The 22,997-nt window shown below is 38.4% G+C and overlaps 1 protein-coding gene across 1 annotated transcript in view; it reads left to right on the top strand.

Annotated features, from left to right (window-relative positions):
- Positions 1-22,997, top strand: part of LOC115470991 (band 4.1-like protein 4B) — a 245,430-nt gene extending 222,433 nt beyond the window's left edge. The window contains exons 14-16 of the mRNA XM_030204656.1: positions 13,765-13,798; positions 16,430-16,497; positions 20,476-22,997. Of these exons, the coding sequence (XP_030060516.1) occupies positions 13,765-13,798; positions 16,430-16,497; positions 20,476-20,623 (250 nt within the window). The 3' untranslated portion in view covers positions 20,624-22,997. The remainder of the gene's footprint in view (positions 1-13,764; positions 13,799-16,429; positions 16,498-20,475) is intronic.

Raw genomic sequence — 22,997 nt, 5'->3', positions numbered from 1 at the left:
GTCCTTTTACTAAGATGCGCCAACAGATTTAGCGTGCACGCTAAATGATAAGACACTCATGTGAATATAATGGGCATCGTATCATTTAGCACATGCTAAATCCATTAGCACACCTTAGTAAAAGGACCCCTTAGTCATTTGTTTATTACAAGACTCAATATACCACAATTCACAAGGCATCAGAATGGTTTACAAGTGAAAAAAACTGGAGGAAAAAAATGTTACCACTAAGAACACAAAAAATGGAGCAATTTTTTTTAGCAGTTACTAAAAAGCACAGCTTTAATATGCTGTTATTTTTTTTTACAATCAGATTTCTTTATTAAGCTTTACAATAATATCCAACAAAAACAAATGAAAAAATACACCAAATACATAGGTAATGAAGCACAATGACAGCAAAGAAAAACCCTCACCCTCCAGTTACATAAAAATCTAATTTGGCCCAATAATTCAATCTCAGCCAATATTTATCCATGACAACTTTATATATTTGATATAAACAAATCTTATTCCACCATTGTTGAATAGTAAGAACTGTTACAAGAAATAATTTACTTGGGGATAGCTCTAGAGCACACACTAATGTTTATAATTTTATATATATATATATTTATTTATTTTTTTAATTCTCCACCAGTTGCCGATTAAAGCAACAAAATTCACAATTGCAATGAATGAAAGGAATTAAGTATATTTATTGGATTACATTAACCTGCATTACCAGGTTTAAGAAAGAACAGGCCATATATTTAGCTTCAAAGGGGTTTATTTACAATATAATTAATGCAATTGTGTAAATATGGTTGCAAGCGAGAGTTCTTTTAAGAGATCTTACAGAGAATCTGTGCTTAAAGTAAGGTAGCCGGTTTAAAAGTTAAGGTTATAATTTAACTTATAGGAGAGTCTTTGTTACAGAGCATGCTGTGGTCCAGCTGATTGATGAGCACATGGTCAGGAGCAAGGCATCAGCAGAGATGGATCTGGGTTGCAGCTGAAGAGAAGAATCTGTGTTGTGTGGAACACTTCTTCCTTTTATATTCTTAGTTTGCAGGGAGAAATGAGTGCATGTCCTGGATCATTTGCTTCCTGGTTTGCACTGGATTCTGGGTATTTGCAAAGCATTATGGTCCTGGTTTCATTGGTTGGTGTGTAGTTGTAACATGATAAGTCCTTATCTTCTGCACATGTGTGCAGGGTCTTTTGTCTGTAGCCAGCAAATGGTCACAGGCAACAAGGTTTTATGGCTTCCTATTGGTTTTATTGCAAAGCATCCTAGCACATGGTTTATTGTAGTAACTCCTAGGTCTGGTTTTCTGCTATCCATCTTTGATCTTTTGTTGTGTTGATATTTACACCCACAATGGTTTTGATCAGTAGTCTTTTGTTAAGGAGGAGGAAGGGGGGAGATGAAAGCCAGACCAGTTTCTCTGCTGCAGTCCTTTTGTTAAGGGTCCCCAGAGGGAGGGGGGAAATGAAAGAGGGACTTGAAATTCAAACTATTTTCTCTGCTGTAGTTTCAATCAGTCCTTTAAAACTGTATTTTTATATTGGTACCTGATTCATCACAATTCTACATATTTCAATAATTCTGACAATTGAACTGACGACATGTTACAGAACAAGGTGTAACAATAAGGTTGACTTCTGCGGTTAACATAAAATCCAATGATGATCTGTCCGTTTTCAAATATACTGGTTTTTACTAGGACTGCATTTTGATATAAATTTTAATTGTGATTAAAGGTATGTTGTTTATTTAGGGGCCCTTTTACTAAGTAACGTTAAAAAGTGGCCAGCGCTATCCCCAGCACAGATGTTTCCTGCAAGCCGAAGCCATTTTTAGTATGGTGGTAAAATGGCTCCATGTTCCATTTTTCCTATTAATGGCCATGCTCTAATTTCTCCATTAGTGTGTAAGCCCTTACCACCACATATTTTGTAGGCAGTAAGAGCTCAGGTGCTAATCAGTGCGTGACGATGTAGCTGCACTAATCGATTAGTGCAGAGCATGCCTACTCTCTATGCCTCAGAGTATGAAGGAGAAGGAGTCCAAAAGCATACAAGCAAAAAACAGGTAACCAAAAAAGCACAGGGAGCCTACAAGACTGGGGGCGTCGCAACCTGCCTACTCTATGCCCCAGACATGCCACCAGCACTAAAAAAAATAAATTTTCTGGGTTGCTTGAACCTGTATTTTTTTCCTCACTTCAGCTCCTTTATGACTGTGGGCAGCTCACTTAACTTTTCATTGCCCAGAGTCACAAGGAGCTGCAGTGGGGAAAAAATAAATAACATTCCTTTTAATTGTGCAATTAATTACATGATTAATCATGATTACAAATTTTAATTGAAATGTAGCCCTAAAAAAATGAAAGAATAAAAAGTAATGAAAAGATAAGAAATACAAAATACACTTGAAAATTACAAATTAAAGAATCTAAAACAGCATGCAGAATAGCTATAAGCCCACAATTTTCAAAGCCTTCTTTTTTACTACAAGCTTATCTATGCCTGTTTCTGGATTGATGGATTTTTTTTTTTGCAGCTACATATTTTAACAAAGCCTTTGATAGAGTTCCACATAGGCAACGTAAAAACTGAATGCCCTCAGTATGAGCCCTAAAGTGACTGGCTGAGTTAGAAACTGGTTGAGTGGAAGGCAACAAAGGGTAGTGGTAAATAATTTCACTCTGAGAAAAGGGACATTACCAGTGGTATCACAAGGATTGGTGCTTGGTTGGATTCTGTATTTTAACATTTTTGTAAGTGATATTGTGATAGGGCTATCTGATAAAGTTTGCTTCTCTGCAGATGACACCAAAATATGCAATAGGGTAGACAGCTGTGATTATTTGGATAATATGAAGATAATCTAGTGAAGTTTGAAGAATGGTCTGGAATTTGGCAGCTAAGAGTTAATACTAAATATTTTAGGATTACGTATTTGGGCTGCAAAAACTCAAGGGAGCAGTACAATGTGTGTTTTTGGGGGGGGGGGGGGGACTATTTCTGTGCATGAAAGAAAAGCGGGATTTGAGTGTGATCGTATCTGATAACCTTAAGGTGGCCCAGCAGGTAGAAAAGATGAGGCTTAGGTACATAGGAAGAGGAATGGCCAGCAGTAAAAGGAGATTCCATTTAGAGTACTGTCAACAGTTCTGTATACTGCACCTTCAAAAAGTTATAAATAGGATGGAGTCGGTCCAGACGGCAACTAAATTAAAATGGTCTGTTGTTTTCGTAACAAAGTATTTGGGGACAGACTTAAGGGTCTCTCTCTCTCTCATATCTCGGCATCAGTGCTCTCGTCAGCTGTTTGTAGATCATAATCAACAGCTACGTAGTGAGGAGTGGCCTAGTGGTTAGAGTGGTGGACTTTGGTCCTGAGGAACTGAGTTCGATTCCTGGCACAGGCAGCTCCTTGTGACTCTGGGCAAGTCACTTAACCCTCCATTGCCCGCCGCATTGAGCCTGCCATGAGTAGGAAAGCGCGGGGTACAAATGTAAATAAATAAAAAAAATGAAACTCCTCTTCAGTAACACCGGCTGGGATGTCAATAACCTGTTCATCTGACGCGTTTGCAACAGCTGCATCTGTTTCGTCCCTCTCCGCATCCTTAACAAAGCTTGCCCACTTGTAGCAGTTCATAATGGTTGCCTGTGTAACATGATTCCAGGCTTCTTTCTGCATACGTAGGGACTCCAACAGTGATAGATTATGAGCCAGTTCAACAGCACGTTTATCATTTGCAGTCTGGTCATCCATAACGCTCATCAGACGACATAGCACAAGAGCCTGATAATGTTGTTTGAAATTGGCTATTATGCCCTGATCCATAGGTAGTGTTTGGTGGCAGGAAGACCACCTTGACTTTAGACAGCCTGACGTCATCCCTGTGTGCAGCACAATTATCACAAAGCAACAAAATCTGATGCTTTTGTGCCCGCATTCTAGTGTCTAACTTCTTTAGCCACTGCTTCCAAATTTCCCCAGTCATCCATGAATTTGCATTAGCCTCATATGACACAGGAAGTCGCTTAACATTCTTGAAGCAATGGGGCTGTTTGCTGTTTCCAATGGCGAGTGGTTCCAATTCTCACTCCCATCCATATTGCAGCAAAGAGGGATCGTCAGTCGGTCCTTCGTCATTTTACCTCCAGTAGTTTTGGCATGTTTGAATGCAAGTGTTCCATCAGGAATCGCTTGCCAGTAGAGACCGTTTTCATCAGCATTGAAAATGTCACGAGGTGCAAATTCATTCAAGATGGTAGGAAGAACTGAATCAACCCAATTTTTAGCACCAAAGTCATCAGCGTCTTGTTTCTTACCATGCTGTTTCTTGAATTTTATGTTGTTCCTCTCCTTCCATCTTTCCAACCATCCAACAGTGGCTTTGAATTGAGTTAGTCCAAGACTTTCAGCTAGCTGGTTAGCTTTCTCCATAAGCAGTGGACCACTGACAGGAAACTGTCTTCTCCTGACTCGAGAAAACCACCGAAGAGCATCTTCTACCTCCTCAGCTTTTCCCGACCTTTTACGTTTTCTGAGTAGATTTGTATTGTGTTGCCAGTCTTCGAGGAGCTGATCTTTCTGCTTCAAGACACATGAAATTTGACTGGGATTGACACCATATTCTTTAGCAATAGATGCTTGACTTTGTTTTCTAATTTTTTAAGAACTTCTATTCATTCAGCCAGTGTTAGTCTTACAGTTCCGCCGCGAAGACGACGACCCCAGTGTACACTCTAACTACATTCTTTTGCTTATTCTGCCTGTGGCAGTTAAAGGGGTGGTTAATTTGAAATCTCGTTGATTGTCACGCACCAATCGACTTCCATATTCCGTGTGTGCACTTATGCGGAGTCTTTCCTGCAGAGGAGCAGTCTTAAACCATGCATATAAGCGAATCTTGCACTTATCAGTGGTACGCTAAACCGAAGTTTGTCCCCATAGAAATTGATGGCGCCAAAAACGGGACCGAAGTACGGCATGCAGTTAAACAGAGCATGTGCTTATCCGATGTGCACTTAAATGGAGTGCACTGTGTGTGTGTGTATATATATATATATATATATATATATATATATATATATATATATATGGAAAAAAAAAGATGAGGGGGAAGTTATGATAGACATTTAAATACCTCCATAGCATAAATGTACAGGGATGTGGTGGAAACGAAGACTATCTGAATTTAAGAAAGCATAGGACATTTGCATATGACCTCCAACGGAGAGGTAGGAATAGTAGATGGTATGGATGGGTAGACTGGGTTGGTCATAGGGTCTTCATCTGCTATTATTTTCTGTTTCTTTCTAAATGGTAGACAGTAAGGATGACACTGAAAGTCATGTTGATGGACATAATCCTGTATTCCTTATCCTCTTCCTAGACCCTTTTCAACCAGATGAGTTATGCCATCTTGCCAGAAGATTGCCTCTATCTTCTACTTGTATCACCAGTATAAGGAGTAATGTAGCCCTGGAACTTGCCAGTATTTTCTGCTTCTAGTAGATATTTGCCATTTGGACTGGTGTGGCTGGAGTGAACCAACCGTCCATCCAAAGTCTCCTGAAAGAGTTTATCAGTGTCTAAAATACAAATTATTTCTTAGCTCTAACATGAATGGACAATAGATTCCGTATACTTTGGCCAGCCATTGAAAAGCCTACACTGTACGTGCTATACACTGCCTTGGGTGAATCTCTTCATACAGGTGGTTAATAAATCCCAATAAATAAAATAAGTATATTCGATTAGCTACTTTTTAAGATATGCTCAAAGTACCATTAGTTTCCATTGAGCTCAGCATCGTTTACAGATGATATATATGTATAGTCCAGCTCCCACCAAGGCTATAAAAATCAGTAAATGGACCTTAAATTTGATCCTCTGAATCACTCAACCAGTGCAAGGACAAGAGCAGGAGAAAGGTGTCCATAGGCCACATCCATAAATCAGCTGAGCTGCTACATTTTAAGCTGTTTGAATAATACCATTGTAACTATTCAGTAAATCAAGAAAAAGAGCATTACAGTAATCAATACTGACCAAAGCCATAGACCACATAGCAGTCCTAACATCTGACATAAATAAAAGATATTTAAAGCTCTTAATCTTCCATAGTTTATAGAAGACAGATTTGATATGAGGTTTCCTTAAAAGATTCTCATCAATAAGCACACCCAGATTATGAACTGAAGTAGAATATGCCAAGGAGAGCTTCCTGTGAAAACAGGGGACAATTAACCAAACATACCAGTTGTATTACCAAGAGTAACACCTCATTTTTGACAAGTTTAAGATCCAGTTTGTGGATCATCATGTCATCGACCTGCAGGTAATAGCTAGCATGTTCCCCATTGCACTGATATTACTAATTGAAACCAAATATAATTAAAACCAGGTATATTTTATTTTTGTTATCAAATCCTTTTCTATCACACAATAGAAAATAGTAAGAAAGAAATCCCAACTAAATAAAAAGAACGGATAATTCAAACATTAAAAATTAACAGTAGAGGATTGTTCTTAATACATACTGTGGGCTGGATTCAGTAAATAGTGCTGTAAAATCAGCACTCTGAGCTATTCTATAAAGGGCGCTCCGGGTTAAGTGCTCTTTATAGAATACTGCCTAGCAGGGATTCCCATGTCCAGGCTTGGGCGTGAGGACTTACACCAACTGAAACCTGGTATAAATCTTGGTTGTGGATACCTGACATTCTAAAACACTGTGCACGCATCTTCTGAGAATGCCCCGACCCGCTTATGCCCCTCCCATGACCATGCCCCCTTTTTGGGTTGCATGCTGTAGGATTTCGTCACCTAGGATTATAGATTAGCATGCAGATGCGTGCAAAACCTCTAATTGGTGCCATTCATGTCAATAATGGTTTGCCCCCAATTATTGATGTTAATAGGCTTGTTAACTAGATTATATGCACATCACATGATCTTGTACAAATTTGGGTGTCCAAATTTGAGTGACCTTTCTAGAATCCCAGGGGTGTGTTCATTAGAAACTTCATTAGAAAGAATCAGCATTTCTAGGGATTAATAAATGCAAGATCAAAGAAGTGGCTTTTTAAGCTAGACTTAAATTTGGTAAATGACAGCTCAGTATGAAGAACAGGTAGAAGATTATTGCACAGTTTTGGCACTAAAAAGTAAAAGGCAGAATTTCTAGTTGACTCATTATGTACCTTCTTTGGTGATGGAAGAATAGCATTAGGGGTGTAAGGAACAGTTCAAAAGGATAAATACTGTGGGGTATCTAAATAATCCAACATTTTAAACCAAATACGCACTGCAAACGGAATAAAAGTGGGGAAGCATGGTCATATTTATGAGCTGTGCACAAAAAGCGGGCAGACATGTTTTGTAAAGTCTAAAGTCATTTCAATTGGAATTCAGATACCAGCTTACATAGAATTGCTATCAAGTTTTGGGATTAGAAATGCGTATCTAAGTTTAGGTAAGGTGGAAAAATCAAGAAGGTCACACAGAGCCTATATAGTTGCAGGAAATGAGAAATCTACGTATGAAACAAAATCTGGGAATTGAGGATCACACCTAAATATCAGAATGGTTCAACAATATGAATTTCTGTATCAGCCTGATCAGACATGCAACTATTATAAACTCATCTTAAAAGCTGAAATGAGTGCAAAGCCAACCAGCCAGGGCAGAGAGACATGGTTGAAGAGAAGAAAGGTCTGGGCAAAGATGAGAAGTAGGAAAGACCAATAAAAATGTCATCAGCATAATAGTAAACCTTAATGTTAAAGTTCCTTAATATGTATAAGCTAAGTTAATGGCTTCAAAAAATTAAAATAATGTTGGGAGCCTTGTGAAAGACCATTTTGCAAACCTATCCAGAATTGCCCCCCTCCCAGATGGGTGGTCAAGAATAATTGAAAACGGGCTAGGATATTCCCGTTGAACCTTATTGATCATAAACATGACAACAGAAGATCCATGATCCATTGAGTCAAATGCTGCCATATATCAGCATTATAACAGATACCATCTTCTTTCTTACTACCAAGCTTCATAATATTTATATTTATTTACTGCCTTTTTGAAAAACATTCGCCTGAGATGGTGTACAGCAAGTATAACCCAGACATAAGCAGTAGAAAATTGTATCAAAGTATTCAAATAACAGTTCACATTATGAGATAGTATAATAATCAATACACTATACCTTGAAATGTCTTAATAAGCAGTAAAGGCAACAAAAAGAGGTTAACCAAAATGGAGTGATGTACAAACCTTTCAGTTATTTTAGCTAATAGTAACAATTTACACTGGTGTATAATTAAATGAAACCAAGTTGGCAGATGGTTCCTTCAAGATGGTCTTTATTGTAGCTTACTTAAAAGATTGGCAGTAATTCAAATTGTAAAGAAGCATTAACCATTTTAGTAATAGCTGGGCCCACATGCTCAAAGGCAGCATGAAGAAGTGCTTTTGCCCTTCTGCATGACCCTTGTCATAGATCAGATTGAAAATGCTTTGGCTAGACACCAAATATCAAAATTTCTACTGAGAAAACTTCAAGTAGCTTTGCAGATTCCTGAGTCTTCTGGTGATGTTCCACCACAGCCTTACTAGATTGGTGTAATTAACCTAATTCACAAAAGCCTCAATCTGAGGAGCAAGCAAAGGTGAACCATCACCATAGGGTGAAACAATTAACTTCACAAAACAACTCGTAAAGTTGATTCACAGCTGACCTCAATTGGCAGACAAAATACATTCTCCAAGTCTTCTACACTAATGTCTTATGTTTCAGTTACCTGTGAAATGCAATCTCTGTGGCTCATTTTTGAAAGAGAAAAACGTCTAAAAAGTGGAATAAAGCAACATTTGGACTTTTTTCTCACAAAAAAGTCCAAATCAGTATTTTTGAAACTTATTTTTAGACATTTTTTCTAAGAAGTCTGTCAGAAGTGCATTCAAATCACAAGGGAGGCGCTTCAAAGATGGGACTAGGGCATGCCTAACACTTGGACATTTTTACAGTCATACTGGACTGTTTTCAGAACAATTAAGGCACAACAAGGTGCCCTAAATAACCAGATGACCACTGGAGGGAATCAGAGTTCAGTCCCCAATACCACCCAGTGGTCACCCCCCCCCCCAACCCCAAATGTGAATTAAAATATGATTTACCAGCTTCTATGGCAGCTGCAGATGTTAGGTCTATTAGAGCAGCATGCGAGGTCCCTAGAGTAGTATAGTGGTCGGTTCAGTACATAGTGGGGGACCCAGGTCCCTATCTCTTTCTACCTGTCATACTTGTGGTGGAAACTGTGATCCCTCCCAAGGAACCCTACTGTACCCATATATAGGTGCCCCATTCACCCATAAGGGCTATTGTAGTGGGGGATGGTAGGTTTTGAAGGACTCGGAGCAAAGATGAGATGTGTACCTGGGAGCATTTTTATGAAGTGCACAGAAGTGCCCTCTAGGGTGCCCCCATTACTCTCCTGGAATGTCTGGGGGACTAGTCTACTAAAAATGCTGGCTCCTCCTACATCCCAATGGCATGAATTTTTTTTTTTTGAAAATGGACTGAAAAAAGAAAACATTCAAAACACAGAACTTTGTTCAAAACAGTATTTTAACAAAAAAAAAAAGATGCTTTTCTTCTTTGAAAATGACCTTCTTTCCTATTCAGATTTTGGACGTTTTGTGGAAAATGTCTAAAATCAGACTTAGATATCTATCATATCGAAAATGCCCCTCTTTGTGAACTGCCACTACCTCTCCACCCTCCTGCGTTCCCTTTTGGTTTTCATAAGTTCAGCTGAGTGGCATGGTGCCAGTTTAGTAAGTTATTTAACTGAGGCAATTTGATCTAATAGTCTCTAAAGTGGCACTGTAACAATTGCCATGGAGTTCATGTGTAATTGATCAAAATGGTCATCTGAAACCAAAATTTAATTCCATTTAGCCTTAAATCCCTGTAAGTGAACCACATTAAGCAAAAATAACCATACAGTCATTAAAGGTGTATAAAAATCACGAGCATATCATACAAAATTAAAGATTCATTAACTGATGATCCAACTGTATAGTATCACTTCATTCTTTAAACAATTTAATTCCCATGTACTTGGTCTTTGCTCACATAAACAGGCTAAAGCCAAGATTTGGCCAGTAATTGTTTTAAACCACCTGTTTTTTATGAAGACAGCATATAGGATGAAAGATATCTTGGCCAATATCTCAATGTGGAGATTAAAATCAGTCTTTATTAAGCTGTGGTGCCATGTGGTTTCATTCTCAACTTTTTGAGCTTTCTGCCCATTTTTATATTTGTGCTTCCTTCCCTTGGCCTTCTAAATCAGCTGTTATAAAAACAGTATTTCCGGAGACTGCACATGTAGTCTGCCCATTAAGTGTTGGTGGCGGGTGATAGCTGAGATTTCCTCTTAGGTTCTTTATCCTTAGCCCCAGCTCAACTAGGAGCATGCACTGAGGGGTCCTTTTACCAAGCTGTGGGGGAAAAGGGTCCTGCACTAGTAGCAGGGGCCATTTTTCCCGCATGCCAGGGCCGTTTTTACCACAGCGGGTAAAAAAGCCCCCAGAACATATGTCCAGGTGGTAAGAGAACTCTTACTGCATTAGCCATGCGGCAGGGAGCCCTTACTACCACCCACTGAGGTGGCTATAAGGGCTCCCATGCTAACCCGGCGGTGACCGGGCAGCATGTGGTGATGCCCGATTACCCGGTGGTGAGGGCTCCGTGCTTATCTGGTAGTAACCGGGCAGCACAGGGTGATACCCGATTACTGCTAGGTTATCTCCGCGCAAGCCATTTCCAGGGGTTTTCTTTTTCCCCCAGAAATGGCGAGCTCGGAGCAGGACTACCACCAGCGGCCGCGTTGGGCCAGCGGTAGTCCCTGAAGAGCAATCGGTAAGCTTATGTTGGGCTTACCACCGCTCTGTAAAAGAGACCCTGAGTGACCCAGCTATTCGTGTTGGCATTTTAATTATGCATAAACACTGTTTTATGGTATAGGGACTCTGGTTATAACACACAAATTAGTAGCCTCAGGAGTTAAAATTGACTGATTGTGACTGGCAGTTAGTCAAGAAGAGCTGACAAGGATGGATATGGGCTTTCAAGAAGACTTAAAAAAACAAAAAAAGGAGACAGGTCCTCTATGAAAGAAATGCCAGTGGACAAGCAAGTAGGGGTGTGTTTCTCAGTGTGTGAAGCGAAGAAAATATTTATACCATTTTAAGGTTTCTGATGTCACAATTTTTCTTCAGATCATTTCCCTTTGAAAATTACCTAAGCCGCTAACCACAATTATTTGTGTTTTAAACCATTCAGTTGATTGTTGATTCCTGATGCTGGCATCTAGTGCCGAAACACAGAACCGTGTTAAGTCTGCTTTTTGAATTTCCACCTCCTTTTGGAGATTTGTTTTACATAGACGTACGGTCTTTTTTCTTATAATAAACTTGATTTTATCAGTTTTTTTAATTCAAGGTTCCGCGACTCAATAGGTCTATCTTTGTTTCCTTTGTTTCCTTATTTTTTTAAGAATACTTGCTTAACCTGCAGGGGCAGGCCATCGTTACAACCCACACATTAGTTAAGTGGCTGGATGTTTATCTCCAGCAGCACCATGATCTTTGGCTGCGATCAGTTGCATGCACCTTTTCTGAGTTCCAGTGCAGTTTTCCTTGGTTAGTTATTCTTATCTATCTAAACTCCTTTTACTTAACTATCTCTGTTCCACCTCTGCTTGTTCCCTGTGCTGTCTATTAAGATGTTTTAATGTGCGTTGTGTTGATGTTTTTAAATAGCATACTATGCCATAATCTACACAGTCATTTGAATACTTCTTCTGCTGTAACTGTCTATTGCCTATGTCTGGCTTATACTTCTACACTAATTCAGCAAAGAGAGGGAGCAAAGTACAAACAAAAGTCCAAATAGCAAAACAGAAAGTACCGGGAGCCTTCAAAACAGGGACATAAATCCTTTAATCTAGGATTGTTTCACCAACACATATGATTAAAGGATTTATGTCCCTATTTTGAAGGCTCCTGGTACTTTCTGTTTTGCTATTTATACTTCTACACTGCCTTGGGTGGATTTTTTATTTTTTTCAAAAAAGGTGGCAAATATAAATATTATGAAGATTGGTAATAAGAGATAACAGGGGGGATGTGTGCTGATGCATGTATTGTTTGTTAAGAAGTGGCAAGACTTGAAATGGCATACTAATAGAAGTGATGGAGGCCATCACTATGGTTTGATTTGTCTATACTTGGGGCAGAACTGTTCTCTCTACCCATTGCTCACAGCATAAGATACGAGGGGATAAGGGTTGGTACTGGCCTGCATATGGGAATTTACATGCTAACCTGCTCAGAGTGAAGAATCTCAGCAGGGTTTTGGTCTTTATTTACTCTAACATAGCATTTTATGAAGAGTAGTATCAGAGCAGAAGATGGAAATCGCAATGCTAATCACAATTTGAACTTTGGAGTGTAGGGTGAGGAAAATGTGTTTTGCTTTCTTTTGTGTACAGGATAGGTATCTGGTTTTGTGGTTATTGGATCCTTTAGTAGTGATCTAGCTAATTTTATAAAATATTTTGCAGTCAATAGAAATAGAATAAAATAAAACATAGAAAAGAAAATAAGATGATACCTTTTTTATTGGACTAACTTAATACATTTTTTGATTAGCTTTCGAAAGTAGCCCTTCTTCATCAGATCAGAAATAAGCAAATTTTGATAAGTAACATCATATATAAGTGAAACATCAAAGTATTTCAGTGGCAGTCTGTATTTTTAGCTTATTTATTTATTTATTTTTTTAACTTCAAGTCTTATTTTTTGAACTTGTTGATCTATTGAGGGAAAGCATGAAGCAACAAAAACTTGTTTTCGCTCATATTAAAGTAATGAATATTAAGCTGTCAGGTGTGGGTTAAAAAGAGCCAGGACTCTGGTCATTGTGAAAAGTGTCCTTCATAGAGCAGCTGTTGCACAGTTTTTCATACTTGAACAGTAAGATCATAATACGGTGTGCAGTAATTGGTAAATGCATTTGTCATGATTTGTATTTTGAGAAACACATTCTGTTGCTATGGTGCCTTAGGTTGTGTGGGGTTTTTTCTGAAATGTGCAGAGGAAAAACAAGAATTAGGTTAATGCTACAAGTACTTTATTGCTAAGATCTTTAGAAATGTGGTGGTTTGAAAACGTTGTAGTAGTTTTCTAATAGTACACAACATATCCACAGTGATTATGCAAGAGAGTTGCGTGTACTGTGTCCATTGTGTTCAGATCTTGTTTATTCATTTTGTATATCCGAAAAGCAGATTGACAGAGTATATCCTAAGGACTTGATTGAGAACAATGTGCTAAGACTTAGCTGACATTTATGATCCATATTGAGCTCCTTATTTTAAAAAAATAATAATCATCATGAATTTATCCATGGTTGCAGGAAAACTCTGATCTACACAAGTGACACGGGTTTCCGCTGGTCTTTTAGTTAGTAAAATTAATGTATAAAACCCCACAATACAAGTGGATAAGGATCTTCAACATTTCTAGGAGTCTCTGTTTTTTTTTGTTTTGTTTCTGTGTACATCTATACTCCAGGATTCATTATACTCTGGTCCTATTAAAAATATTTCTTCTTAACTTATATTATACTTTGTACTTTAGATATAAGCAAATAACTGCATTTCTTTTCTCTCAATTTATTTTAGTTCTAAGAACAATCCAGATATATATAATTACCAGGTAAGCTGGAAAGCAGAGGGCCTTTTAGCTATCTTTTTGTAAAGATTTATGAGATGAGCAGCTGATTGAGATTCTAGAACATTCAGGATAATGTAGCCAAGCCTAAGTTCCGAATTAACAGGATCCAGTGGAGGCAGTACTCTAACATCGCCACATAATGCCTGTTGATTCTAAGCATGGTTTTTCCAGTTAAAGAGGGTGATATCCAGAACTTTCTATATGGGTAAACAGATGTTTTACCTGTTTAAAAATCGTGTTTGTAAATACTCCCTCATCACCCTATTCCCTCACCAACCTGGTGAGGATATACACCAAGCACATACTTTTACCTGCCTGGGAGTAAGGGTATATTTTTGGACCAAATTATGCAAACCTGCTGTCTCCTTTGCTCCTTTCCCATGAACCAAAGCAGTTTACATAAATTCTGTGCAGGTACTTTCTCTGTTCCTGGTGGGCTCACAATCGAAGGTTTTTTGTTTGTTTGGGTTTTTGTGTTTTTCTGTACCTGCAATGAAGGGTTAAATCACTTGCCCAGGGGCACAAGGTCAAACCCAGTTCCTCAGGTTTTCTGCCCACTATGCTAACCATTCTTCTACTCAGTAGACATTCTGCCTCAGAGCCAGTCTTGTAAAACAGAAGAGGAAGGGACAAAAACAAGACAAAGAACAAAAAAAAACTGAGTAAGACAAACAACAACAACAAAAATAATAAAAAACTGAGCTGTGTACCTCTGAGCCTTATTAGTTGAGTGTGAAAAATAACCATGAGCCAGTTATTTCTTTAAAGCAAAATACATTTGCTAAAACAGTTACATTTCATAGTCCAGAAATCTGTTCCACTTTTTTTTTTTCTTTTTAAAAATGTGCATCTCAGGGAGTGACGACAGATGATGTTAGTAACCGAGGAGCAATACTGTCATGTCACTTCACCATTAAACTATATTGTTTTGCTTTGTAAAACTCATATAGCCACGACTACTCCCTCACCAGGTCATAAAGTAGTACTGCTAGCTAACAGGATATAATAGCTGCCCTTTCAAATCAGTACTTTCCTGCAGGATACAAAGCACATTTCATTAAAAAGAAAAACTTAGATGTCTCTAGAATGTCCAGATTTAATATAAATCTCATAAATACAGAACACAAGAGCTGCACCAGAATGTAATGGCTCCTGTAGGTACAGGAAATATGCCCTGCTGAAATAGAGCATGGCTTTACTTCAGCCACTTACACACCTTAATACTTTGTTGCCCGTTTTATTTCAGTGCTGCAATTTTGCTTTGTATTATGTGGGGGTAGGTTGGAGAGGGGTCCTACAGTCAGTCGTTGGTCTCTGGAGAAAATATGATGAATCTAAGCATCACTTTACATTTTGATTTGAATTTGGATCAGATAGAAATGGGGCAGCCCTTTCTTTTAACTTTGCTTTCCCTTAAAGATTTTCAGAACTGGCTTGAGAATAAGGTTAGTGTGGTTGCTCTGTTAATTCACTTAACATACGGACTAATATTCAATTTTTAGTTATCCAAATATTTTTAACAGGATTTTTAGTTGATTTCACTGGATAAGTTTCTGAGCTAAAGATAAGCTACCTGGGTAGCTTTAAGACACTTATTTCAGTGGACCAGCTTATCTGGCTAAAGTAAAGCTGCACCACCGAGTGTCTAAAGGGCTGTCTCTTCTTGTCCAGGCAATATGTGTCCAGTTAAAACTTTATCTAGTCAGCTGAGCAGGAATTTTGAAAGGCCAAGATTTCTCTCAGTAACCCCCAAAATTACCAGGATAAATCTTTTGAATACTTGCTCATAGAAAATGTGAACTAATGAGCTGTAGGTGACACTTTTTTTTTGTTTATTACACTGACATTTTGACTAACTTTTTAGAGGTATACTCCCCTGTCCAAAATGGTTCCTGGAACAGTTATAAAAGGGGAGCTTTCTTCAAACCTACTGGAAGGTGCTTAAAATTTAACTGTGAAGAAATGAGTTCCCTGTTTACTAAAGTTCAGTAAGGTTTTGCAGTTCCCAGGTGGTGATAACCAAAATTAACATGGTAACTGCAAAAAGCCTAAGTTTAACTGTTGGGGCATTTGTAGCATTTTTTGGGATAGATGCTGTGCATTTAACACAAGAGTTCTTACCGTGCGTCGACTGCGTGGGAGACAACGCATAATGCAGTTAATACTTCCTAAGATGGCATTAACTGCTCTGTCTGCTGTATTATTGTCTAATGCATGATCCCCATACATTCCATACCAAAAAAATGTTGTTTTTCCCTGTTAGCCGTTTAACATAGGAATCTGAGTGCACTAACATTTAAGATACCATGAGACTCATTTTCAAAGCACTTAGAGGGTCTTTTACTAAGGCGCACTCAAGTTTTTGGCGCGTGCTAAACGTTAGACGCCAATGCATTTCTATGGGCGTCTCTAACATTTAGTGCACCCACAGTTTTAGCGTGTGCTAAAAATGTGAGTGCACCTTAGTAAAAGACGCCTAAGTGCTTTGAAAATACACCTTTACATTAACTATTAGGTCACCCTAATTGTTAAATTAAACAACCACTAGACCTTAGTTTGTGATTATTGTAAAAGCTAAAGTGAAAATAATAAAAGCAAATATTTTATTTCTAGGCACAATATATTCCAGGCATACAGACCAGTCAGCAGCATTGGCACCCTCAGATTTCTGCAAATATAAGGTAAGATCTGCATTGTCTTTGATTTTAATTTATGGATTTTGATCTGCTTTTTTCATCCACAAAGTGAGTACAGCTTAATAAAAAATAATAAAACCCAATAAAAATATATTAAAAGCACAGTTATGACTTAAAATCCAAAATAACCATAAAATGCACCTGAGAAAGTGTTACAAAATCAGAAAATAGCCCCATTTTCAACATAATTCTGCTTAAAGTTCTGTAGGAAAGAAATCCACGGTGATGGAATCATGCTAGAAAAATACTTATTTTGCAGCTTAACTGAAGAAAAGACCATAGATTCTAGTAACTCAAAAGTTTTGGCCCTGATTAGAGCATAATGAAAGGCCTATATTTGGCCATTCTCTTATTAAGATAGGAAGGACTTATATCAAATAAATTATAACTCCCGGGTAGTTTGGAAGCCATTGAAGGGCAACATGAATTGGGGACATATGTTCCCATTTGGAATTTTTTAACACCCTTGCTGCAACATTGAGACTCATTGCCTACCCATTTAGGGATGCCAACATAGAGTGTTGCAGTAGTGATCATCACCTGCATTACAGTTGTAATTTCCGAGGACTAAAATTGGGCTGCATTCAGTGTCTGTCTTATGAAAGACTTGAAGTGTTCCAGAGTAAAGCAAAGAAAATGGTATGAGGTATGCGCCACAAGATGTTATGAGAAGAGAGACTTGATGACCTAATGTTATGTACCCTAGAGGAAAGGAAACATGGAGTGATGTGATACACAGAAGTTTAAATATTTGAAAAGCATCAATATACAAACTTTTTCCAGAGACTGGGAAACAGTAGAACTGGAGGACATAAATTGAGGCTGCAGGGAGGTTGACTTAGGAATAACGTCAGGAAGTACAATTTGCACGGAGAGGGTGGTAGATACATGGAATGCCTTCCCGCGGGAGTTGGTGGAGATGAAAACAGTAACAGAATTGTGCAAGATAAATGCAAAGGAATCCTATATGGTATGGAATGAAAACATACTTAGTGGTGTTTAGATGACAACTCCATTAATTGAATAATAAGGCTAGTGCTATGCAGGCTACTACAGTCTGTGTCCTGATTGTGGCTGGACTATGTGGATGGACTGGAGTGAGTGCTTCCAACAGCAACTTCAGTAGTTGAGGAATAAGGCCAATGCCAGGAAAACTTCTATTGTCTATGCCCTGAAAATGGCAGACAGATCCACACCAAATATACATAAGTAATATCACTTTGTACTATGTGCCATGCGTTTATCTTGTTGGGCAGACTGAATGGACCATGCATGTCTTTATCTGCCATCATCTTCAATGTTACAAAAAATAGGAGAATACTTTCTATAGAAAATTGTGGAGAAAGTTCAAATTCCACAAAATAAACCCCAACAAACTATAACATATATCTTTAAAAGTAAATCAACTTTAAATTTTTTAAAGATTGATTGTGCTAATATATATCAAGAGACCATTTGGAACCTGCTTATAATGTCTGTTTATGGGGTAGGGGGCAATTACAGTTTGGACTACGTAGATGTCATTGAATAACTGGAGTTGAATGCTATTAGCAGTCTTAGTTGTGCTCTAGTGTGCAACCAATGAACGTTTACAATGCCAGTGAGATTTAACAAGTCTGCATTTTCTGTGCAGCGATTGACTTAAATGTGACCATAAAACTGTTGTTTGAATCAATGGGGGGTAGAGTGGGGAGGGCTGGCAAGGTTTTCTGGTGCGGGGACTATTTTCTTGGTTAGTTCTGTTTTTATTGCATTAAAACAAAGAGGGACAAGTACACAGTGACAATCCCAGGTCGGCTGCCACCCGGGGCGGATCGCCAATGCGCACGACCCCCCCACAGGTGCATTCTTGGCTGCTGGGAGCAGTCGCGCGGCTCTCGGCTCCGCTGGCTCCCTGCTCCCTCTGCCCCGGAACAGGAAGTAACCTGTTTCGGGGCAGAGGGATTAGGGAAACAGTGGAGCCGACAGGCGTGCGGCTTCTCTCTGCACCCCTCCAGTGGCGTGCACCCGGGGCGGACTGCCCCTACCGCCCTGCCCTTGGTACGCCACTGCAAGTACATGATCTGTTAATGAGTTTGACACTTTTGGTCTCGGGAAACTTGGAGCAGACCTCTCAGAAGTGTGGAGGTAATTCTATAAAGTGTGCTAAAACGAGCACCGAGTAGTATTCTCTGATGGCAGCTGGGCGCCCAGACTCCATTATAGAATACTAGCATAAGTTGACGGCAATGTGCCTAGATTTAGGCATGGTCATTTATGCCAACTCCATTGCAGGTGTAAATGTGCATGCCTAAATGTTTGTTTATTAGAATTTGATTTACCACCTTTACTATCTAAAGGTCAAGGTGATTTACATAAAAAGGATAAATTCCATTAACATAAAGAAAAGGAACTACAATAATAGGAAAGAACACATTCATACCAACAAAACAAAAACATACAGCATGAACATGAAAGGCTATAACTCAGTGATACTGCATCAGGCACTGGTTGTTAGGCTAATCAGAGGGAGTGTTGAAGGTTATTTGGAAATAATGGGCCTTCAGTAATGATTTAAATTGGGGGAAGGAAAGTTTGGACCTAATGTTAGGTGGTAAGTTGTTCCATAAGTATGAGGCAAGATAAAAGGATACAGACAACCTTGTGTGGAACGTACAGCATGATCCCTCCCCCCACCTTTGTAGTTGCACGATATAGAAGTGAAGTGCTAAGTTTATAGAATAGAGCTATAAGTCTGTTACAAGCATAATGACAAATTAGTGCCATTTAATGCTCATTAAAGCCTATTTATTTATCACACAATTTCTAGACCGCACTATACGTAATTCTAGGCTGTTTACAATATAAAAACATTCACAAATAAAACACAATTAGTACAATAACAGACTATACAATCATCTCTCTACTGAATAAAATACAGCTTATTCCTGTTGTCCCTATAAGTAATTGAAATTAATTAATGACCTGAGTCATGCTGCAAACGCACAGGGGCTTCTCCCCCTAAAGTGAAATCCCTGGTAGTTGCTGCAAAGGTTTTCCAACAAATGTTCTTTAGCGTTTCCACTTAACATGTGGCGAGTTGGAAAGTCAGGGTACAGTTCGACAAATAGGGTCTAATATTTGTGTCATAAGAGATATATTTAATACTGTAATATGCAAATGCAATATGATGCTCTTAGCTGATGCCCATTTAACTGCATTGTAGCCTAACCTGAGCTTGCTGAAAGACCAAATTTCTTGAAGTATAACTCAATGAAACTCTTTAATGTGTTGTTTTATATTGCTTTTCACTGCACTCTTCTGCTTTAAACTTCTGTGGTGGTGGGTTATTTAACACCTTGGTAAAGCGCTAAAGAAATTAGAGGGTAATAATCATTGCATTTATGTTGTGAAAGGGGTGATGGTGTCACTGATTTGGAGCAATTAAGGCTGATCACTTATAGCTATTGCTGCACTTGGCTGTTTTTGTCAGATGGTAGTAGCACTGTTGGCTCACACATTTGAAAGTCATCATTTGCAACCCTGCTAAGTACATGCAAATCTGCTGTATTGGCAAGATGAATTGATGCATTTAAGTGTTCTGAATTCCAGAGTCAAAGGTCCTTGCAAAACGGTGCTTTCCTGAACTCAGATTCTGAATATATTACTTGCTTATCACACACTCCCTTGGCCTTAGATATAACTGGTTTCTCCTGTAAATTGCTTGCACTTTGGCATGACCTTGCATTCTTAAACTAATCTGATTAACACATGAATAACAGAAACATTGGTAGTTTTGCATGTTGCTGATTTGGGCCCTCGTTTCCCATTTTCATCCATTTTCCTCCTTTCTTTTTTTTTTTTTTTTTGCATGTCTTTTAACATTTACATTCACATGTAGATGTATATGAAACATTTTTTTACCCATAGCTATAATCTTCTAGCTCCATCCCTCACTAACCGATAACTGTGCAAATGGTACAGGCAGCCCTCTCAAGACGACAGGTCGTTTTGGAGACCAGCCACAGATGGCGATGGCGGGAACATACAGTATGTCCAAGACCAGAACCAGAAGAATCTGGGAGGGATCCAAAGTATGATGTATCAAGAGAAACTGATGACAACGCTCTAAGAAATGAGATCATTCATACAGTCATCTTAGATATCCATCACATTCCATAGACTTACATCTGTCTTTTGAGTATGTGCAAGAACTTTGTAAAAAGTAATCCAGTTTTTAAAATTTGTAGTACATTTAGTTGTTAATATTATGCAGTATTGCAAGAGTAATTATTTTTCTAAAGATCTGAAGGGGAAGGAGTCAAATTGTGACAGCTGATCAAAGCTTGCAGTTGACTACATTTGTTTTGAAATATAAACTGGAAAGTATGTGGTTAGTCTTCCACTTTTTTGTGTATTTAAATTCAAGACATACAATAAGCTTCTGGTTTATTTATAAAGCAATGAATTTGATTCATTGCAGTTTATGCAGGTAAGTTGTGGCTATATATATATATATATATATATATATATATAATTAAGTTGCAGTACAGCACATCTTTTTAAACACAAGTGACTTCTGGTTCTTTTGAGGTACCCTGTTGTGTATATGGTGACATAAATGTATATATTTTTTTTTCTAAAAAAATTCAAACTTGGCTTGTACATTATTTTCTGCCTACTTGTATATGTAGTAATATGACTTTACAGCCATGATGGCATTTCATGGGAATTTTTGTTTGATTTTTGGAAAGTGACTCGATGTGCTCAGTACCCATGCCAATTGCATTCCTTAATTATAGTTTGCCTCTTTCTCATTGTTTTATTTATGAGGTTAAATTAGCTACAGAACTCACATTGAAGCAATTGCTTTTGCAACTTATACAGGTTTGGAGGTATACAGTAAGTCAGCACAAGGTAAAATCCTTGTGGCAATGGCAAAGAATTAGTGTAAAAATGCCACCCGTGTACCTAACATCAGCATTCACATCAATGCAAGCATTACCCATGCACCACCAAAGAAACTTAGTATAACATTTATAAAATGTGGCAAAACAGTCTGACTGCAGCTGTACTGCTACCAAATCAAAATTCACAACTTCTTAAATACTTAACTCTTTCCAAATCTTCTCCCACTCATTCATTCCCATGGCAGCCATTTCCCCCCATCCTTATTTAGTAAGTCAGTAACAAAATACTTTAGTCCGCTTCAGTATAAAAACATCAACCCCAGTAGGTAGGGCTTGTGGTGAATGCAGGGCCTCACTCCCACTTGTCACATATGAGCTGATACCATCTCATTCTCCCTACTTCCTCAATCCCCCCCCCCCCCCCCCATACACACACACCTTTTCCCAGGCCACATCTGATCCAAAACCCCCTCCTTCCACCACAGCCAAAGATGCCACCTATAATTCCCCACCTGTAAAAGGAACCAATAGGGAAGGAAGAGGGGAAATTTCCTCTCTCCCCCCCCCCCCCGCTTTTTTTCCTACCACACCACCTTCCCGGAATGAAGACAGTCCGCCCAAATTGCCCTGAACTATTATTCATATTCCACTACTCCCTACCCATTCAACTATCTAATCACCAGTAACCTTTCCCTGTCCACCTACCAACTACACTGTTGCTAGCCCACAGCCTAACCTCACTGCCTTATATCTCCCTTGACGACCTACCACCCTCCCCTTCCAATTGCTACCTAGATTGGGCTTGGTCCACAGCTAAAAGCTGAGGTCATCCTTTAAAAAAAAAAAAAAAAAAAAGAAAAGTCTTTCTCTGCAGCCAGAAAGAAATGTGTCTCAGTGAGTAAAAGAAAATAGGGCAAAAGTAATTGTAAATGCTTTTACCATTTGTAGGGAAAAGTATGAAAGAAAGTACTATGCTCATACATTTCTTACTATAAAGGTATACTGACTGTATAAACCATCTACCTAAGGGTAGCATTTGCTGCTATAGATCCTCAGCAAAAATATTATGATGCCATAATAGTGGATTTAACGGTCTATATGTAATTTTGGATGTAACTTGTTTTGGGGGTTTTTCGTGGGGGGGGGGGGATACTTTTTATAGTATGCCTGCGGATGATGGTAATTGTGAATCAGACCTATTCTGATTTAAAGATGCAACTCATCAGCACTGTGCTTGTAGCTATAACTAATATTGTTTTAGAGTTGCTTGAATCTTTAATTTCAAATCTTAGATACCATTCTTGTTTGTGTTAATATGTTAGTGCTGAGTCCCAAATAATGCCACTTTCAAATGAAGACGTTTCTTGATATTGAGAACATTTTAAAATAATATAACAGTTCTGGTTCAATTATAATTAATTTACTTTGAAAGCTGGGAGAACCTTTTTCTTTTTGTTTTGTTTTTTAAGAACAGTTTTGAATAGTATTTGTATATATGTATTTTTTTTTAATGAATGTGTTTACAGACATTTTTCCCTTTCACATTTGTTTTGATCTCTGTATGTGCTAGGTACAAATAAACATGAAACTTGTGAA

Source organism: Microcaecilia unicolor, chromosome 1 (assembly GCF_901765095.1).
Source record: "Microcaecilia unicolor chromosome 1, aMicUni1.1, whole genome shotgun sequence".
Lineage (NCBI taxonomy): Eukaryota > Metazoa > Chordata > Amphibia > Gymnophiona > Siphonopidae > Microcaecilia > Microcaecilia unicolor.
Note: the sequence above shows the minus strand (reverse complement) of the source record. Positions and strands in the feature narration are given on the sequence as shown.